General features: G+C 46.3%; 1 protein-coding gene across 1 annotated transcript in view; it reads left to right on the top strand.

Moving 5' to 3' along the window:
- BMP7 (bone morphogenetic protein 7) overlaps positions 1–4,335 on the top strand; it is a 39,267-nt gene extending 34,932 nt beyond the window's left edge. The window contains exons 4-7 of the mRNA XM_064391386.1: positions 1,016–1,213; positions 2,424–2,500; positions 3,122–3,232; positions 3,742–4,335. Coding sequence (XP_064247456.1) covers positions 1,016–1,213; positions 2,424–2,500; positions 3,122–3,232; positions 3,742–3,891 — 536 coding nt within the window. The 3' untranslated portion in view covers positions 3,892–4,335. The remainder of the gene's footprint in view (positions 1–1,015; positions 1,214–2,423; positions 2,501–3,121; positions 3,233–3,741) is intronic.
- The last annotated feature ends 1,665 nt before the right edge of the window (positions 4,336–6,000 follow it).

The following is a 6,000-nucleotide window of genomic DNA, read 5'->3' on the forward strand; positions in this document are numbered from 1 at the left end:
CCCCAACCTTCCTTTTTATCTGCTATTAAATGATCTGTAATCATTAAGCAAATACAGTCTATTAAAAAAAAAAATATACTAAATAAATGAACAGAGAGCCCTTCTCCCACTCTCCCTGGCCAGGTAGCCTTGCAGGGCTTCTCCAGGACAGTGTCAGCTGTCCTTTGGCTGCTTCATTTGTGGCTGACAAGGCACAGCTCTGGCCTTAGCAAAAGGATCACAAAACCATAACTTGGATTTAGCAGCAGCACTCAGTAGCTTGGGAGAGAATAATCCTGGATATCAGCTCTGCATTGCACAGCAGCATCCAGACATCCCTCAGCAGCAACAAGGAGAAACATTACATTTCCCACTGCCACCTTCTCCTTGCTTTTTTTTAATAAATAATTGATTTAATTCTACAGAGAAACCTACTAAATGTCTTTTACCAAAAATCAAATTATTTTAGTGCCCAAGATGAAGGATGATGATGAAATCACGATTATCATGGACGATAATCAGAATTTTGTACAAAGTTATCAGCTATGGTGGTGGCAAGATGCAGCAATAAGCAAAATGTCTCTAAACATTTGTTTCTCTCAACTGAGGTATATCTGGAACTCTGTCAGCATTTCATACAAGGCATTTTTATTTTAAGCTAATAACCTTCCAGTGGGAATTTAGTGTTCCTATGGGCTGAGTTTTACGGTTCCTTTTATAGGATCACTTCAAATTATAGGTTGGTGAACTTGAAGAAACCCCTCTAAAGAATGCAGGGAAAGCTAATGCTAAGCGGATATGGGGCAAAACAATTATATGTGGGAGAAATTAATGCAACTTTAACACAGAGATATAAAATGAAGCTAGCTGTGCTGAGCTGCTCTTGCCAGAAGCAGCTTTGCCCATGAAGCCCAGCTCCCTGGAGGGTGGATGGCATTCCCAGGAGTGCCCTGAGCAGGCAGCACCTCTGCCCTGTGCTGTCCTGGCTGCTGCCAGAGCTGCTGCAGGCCTTCTCACCAGCGTGCCGTGCTTGCAGGGCAAAGCATCAACCCCAAGCTGGCGGGGCTGATCGGGAGGCACGGCCCCCAGAACAAGCAGCCCTTCACCGTGGCCTTCTTCAAGGCCACCGAGGTGCACCTGCGCAGCATCCGCTCCACGGGGGGCAAGCAGAGGAGCCAGAACAGGTCCAAGACACCAAAGAACCAGGAGGCATTCCGGGTCTCCAACATTGCAGGTACAGCACGGCGGGCTGGGGCCGCGTTTCTGCCTCTGGGATGGTGGGGGGAATGGTTTTTTCCTGTGTTACTTGTTTTGGTCCACCACTGGTATGAAACGGTGTGGGGTTAGGGTTGTTCCAAAAGTGGCAGGGGAAAGAATGTTTGTTTGAAGGCTTTCTTAACTCAAATTTTAAAAAATACCCCAAGTACCTACCCAGAAAACCTCCTTTTCTCCCATATGAAATAAATTCTTATATTGAAATGAAAGATAATTACATTAAAACAATCAGTAATCAGTGATAAGTGATCAGTGCATCTGAATCCAAATGCTGTTCATTTTCAGGGCTCGTGATTTTAAGTTTAGCCCCTAAAAAGCATAGTAGTCCCAAAATTCTTGCACAGAAGAGGAAAACCCATTCATTCTCAGGATAACCACGGCTATTCTGGGGGGAGCTGTGCTTCCTAATTTGGAAGAAAACTCCATCAGGCATTTGAAATAGAAATGTGGCTTAATTATGTGATAGCTCAGAGGAATGGGCCCTTGATGAGGATCCCAGCAGGAGCCACAGCTCAGGGCTGGCTCTGCTGAGGCAGCAGCAAATTCCAGCTGCTTCCTCACTGAGTGGAAGGAGAGGTTGTGAGGAGCAGAAGGAAAAGGAAAACAGAGCTTCCAATCACATTTTTATAGAATCATTAAGTTTGGAAAAGGCCTCTAAGATCATCAAGTCCAACCTTTGGCCAACTCCCACCTTCTCAACCAGCCCAGAGCACTGCCACATCTAGTCCCTTGAACCCCTCCAGAGATGGGGACTCCACTGCATTCCTGGCAGCTCCTTCCAGTGCCTGACCACCCTTTCTGTGATGGAATTCTTCCTGAGCCATTCTTTCTGCTTGGGCCTTCAGCTCAGGCTAGAGGTCCAAGATGGACAAAACTTTAAAACTGCACTGATTCTCCTTTTATGTATAGGCAATAGAGTGAGCTGTGTGATGCTATTAGGAGGTCAGAGGAAGTCCAGAAAAAAAAAAAAAGATAAACTTACTTTCCTTTTATTGGCTTTGCACTAAAAAGCCAGAAGTGCATTTCATACATGTAGAACCCAGCCATTATTATATGACTAAAACAGCTAAAAAACCAGCTGTAAGTGCAGCAGATGAGCAGCAATGCCTCACTCCCTGCTGAGGGAGCTGGGGCTGCCCAGCCTCATGGCCACCGTTGTCCCCTCACAGAGAACAGCAGCAGTGACCAGCGACAGGCCTGCAAGAAACACGAGCTCTACGTCAGCTTCAGGGACCTGGGGTGGCAGGTAAGGGCTGGGGTGCCTTTTGCCATCATTTATCAGCTGCAGCAGTGAGATCCAGCCACTAACAGATTTTTTATTCTAAATCCTGAAGGGGAAAAATACTGTTTACAGCCTTTAGCATGCTTAAGTGCTTCTGCTAAGCTGGGTATACAAATATTTAGTGTGAGGCTGGCTGGAAGCTCAACACAGTCAGGTCCTTTTGAGGGGCTGTGGGCCTGCAGGTCCTCTGGCAGTGCTGAAGGCACAAATGGCTCTCCGTTTTCATCTACCTGGTTTTTTTAGACCTGGTTAAAGCTATTTTCCTTTCTGAAAGCTTGTGTCTACATTGTGTTGCTGGGTGAAGTGATCCTTGTGGACAGCCAGGACGCTGCTGAATGGATGAAGAACTGAACCCAGATGTCCAGCTGCTCTGTGGGCACATTTGCAATGTGGGGTGTGTCCCTGCAGGAAGAGCAGGCACTTCAGAGGCCTGAAAGACAGCTTTAGAAAGGCCAGGGGGCCAGATTCTTAATTTGCAGGCCACTGTGACTGTGCATGGAATGTTTAGATTTATGTGCTGGCTGGCTTTTTGTTTCTCTGCATTTCTGCCCTTCTCCACAATCTAATGGCTCCAATCTGATCAAGGACTGGATCATCGCTCCGGAGGGCTACGCTGCCTATTACTGTGAAGGAGAATGTGCTTTCCCCCTGAACTCCTACATGAATGCTACCAACCATGCCATTGTACAGACACTGGTAGGTGCACCCCATCTCCTAGCACAGGCTCACACCTGACAGCTGCTACTCAGAAATAAATTTAGGTACAATGGGTCTCCGAGCTGACGGGGGAAGGAGGATCTGCCTTAGCTCTCAAGGACCTGCAGCACCTGGCCCATGTCTGGCCTGAATTAGCACCTGGCCAGAAATGGCCCTGTCTTTGCTGCAGGCAGTGTCAGGCTCTCTCTGGTTTAAAGGGCCCTGTGATAGACATTGCAGAGGGGGTTTAGTCCCAATGCATGGGAAGGGAGGAGCAAGACACGAGACCCACTGTCAGCATCTCTTGGGGAAACTCTGTAAGGATCCACTCCATGCTGCCACCAAAAGTGGATTTGAGGTCAGGCTGAGAATCAGAGAAACCCAAAGTTACACAGCTCAGCTGTCTGAATGAGGGCATGGGACAGGCAGAAGGTAGCCCAGGAAAGAAGAGTATGGTAGGAGGAGAGAGGAGAACTAAATCTTAACATTCCTCTATTTTCATTCCCCAGGTTCACTTTATAAACCCAGAGACTGTGCCGAAACCCTGCTGTGCTCCTACACAACTCAACGCCATCTCAGTGCTCTATTTTGATGACAGCTCCAATGTTATCTTAAAAAAATACAGGAACATGGTGGTACGAGCATGTGGCTGCCACTAGATTTGTAGGACAGAGAAAAGAAAAAAAGTTATTTGTAAAGAGTGGGTTTGTGTGGCTGTGTGGGGTTGGGGGAAATGTTGGTGCTCCAGCCATGGGTTTAAAAAAGTCCCAAACCATTTTAGGACCAGGCCTCTGAAAGTTCAGACAATGGAACAGTTTCTGGATCTAAAGAGGCATTTGAACACATTTTGTTTTAGTTTATTACAGACAATGAGCTTGTAAACTGAAACAAGCCAGAGAAACCGTTTAAAACCAAATCTGCTTACAAAATTGGCTCCTACAGTACATACTTTTGCAAATGAGTCTTTCTGGAGATTGCAAACTCACCAGTGTTGATTGTGAGTAAAACAGTAATAATCTAGCCAAGGTGAGACTGTGCTGTGACTAATAAGTGTGTGTAGTTCCTGTAACACGGTTTGCAATAAAATAAGTGAACAAAATATACCTGGAGTGAACAGGTATTTTGTTAGAAAATTATTGCTTCCATCTCTCTGCTTCAATTTCATAAGCAAAACCAAGGATGAATTACATTCAACTTCCAGTTTTAAACTACAGTAGCAAAAGCTGGATGTGGATTGACACAAATTCAAATGACAGATTAGGCTAAGGAAAAAACAGTCAATTAGCAAGCAAAAGAGCTGAAGAAAAGTGCTTCAAAGAGTGAGAATTTTGGGGTGTACTTTTTTTCTGTCAACAAGGAAGGAAATTTCCTCTAGCAGCCAGAAGGTGTTTCAATTTGCTATGAACTTGAAACAGGAAAGCAGCAAAATGCTGAGAAAGAGGGATCAAACCTGACGTTTAGCTGGGGTGTCCTAAGCAGTTACTGTAAAGATGTAACTAAAGATCCTGCTGCTGTGTGGAAAATGTCCACTGACTTCCCTGAGGGAACAAGTTCCAGCCCTTTTCCAAGAACATGGAGACTCGAGTCAGAGGGTGCTGTGAGTTGGGATGCAGCCCCACACAGACTGGGAACAAGCTGGGAAACCTTCCTTCCTGGGGCCAGTGCTTCTGATGAACCCCCTGCTCCCTCGGCTTCACCTCAAAAAACCCACAACAATCCCCTTCCAGGGCCACCAAGAAGCTGGAACCAGAAGCAAGAAAATGTCCCCTCCAGGGTTTTCCTTTTCCTTCTTTTAAAGTCACAGGTTACACAAACATCACACTTAAGTAATTAAGGCTCAATTAAAGTTGTTGCAAAGAAGAATACAGAGTTGCAGTAACCAATCACAAACCAATTCCCCGCTTTGGCACGCACCGAAGTAGTATTGGTATAAATTTCACCAGGGAGATAAAAAGAAAATAATGCCCAATAAAACACCATGTCCAGCACACCCAGCTCTAAATCTCCAAACCTCAGAAAGCTCCAAGAGATGGGTCCAGGGCATCATAAATTCCTGGAGATGGGTCTCTGCTCAGTGAGCAGATGGGGCCATGCAGCCACAGTAGGGACTTGGCTCCAAGTCTTGCCTTAGAGGAGAGTTAGAGAAAGAAGATAAATGAAATTCTGGACTTCACTCACTGCTCTTCTCCCTTTAAGTCACAGATCAAATCCAGACCAGATGCCTCACTTTAAAAAGAATAAGCAAAGGAAGAAAACCCCCCTACTGTCTATGAAATAAATTGGAAACTTGTTTCTGATGGCCTAATTCTCATCTCATTTCAGTCAATTGGTGTTTTCCCAGCAGTTCTCTCAGGAGCAGGATTAGGCTGATAGGAAAGGGGAAGCCCATCCATGACATTGGTAGGTTTTGGATGGGGGCCTTGCTGAGCAGTTGCCACGTTGCCAGATGTGCCTGGCATCCCCCTAGACCTCTCCAACACCTGCAGGAGCAGCCTGGCTGAGGCAGGCACACGCCACAGGCAGGACTGCAGCAAACCTCCCCACGGGGAGACTTTGGGCAAACGCAGCCAGCCACAGGGCAGGACAACAGCTGAAGCCAAAAATCCACCTCTCGTGGAGCCTGCAGACAGCACTATCCACCACAACCTGCCAAACCTCCCCTCAGTGCATCCCTGCTTAGAGTGAGGAACTGAAATCACTCAGAGAGGAAGCATCTTTTGACACTGCATACATCTACACACCAGGGCTTCTGTAAACCTCCTAAAGGA

Source organism: Passer domesticus, chromosome 16 (assembly GCF_036417665.1).
Source record: "Passer domesticus isolate bPasDom1 chromosome 16, bPasDom1.hap1, whole genome shotgun sequence".
Lineage (NCBI taxonomy): Eukaryota > Metazoa > Chordata > Aves > Passeriformes > Passeridae > Passer > Passer domesticus.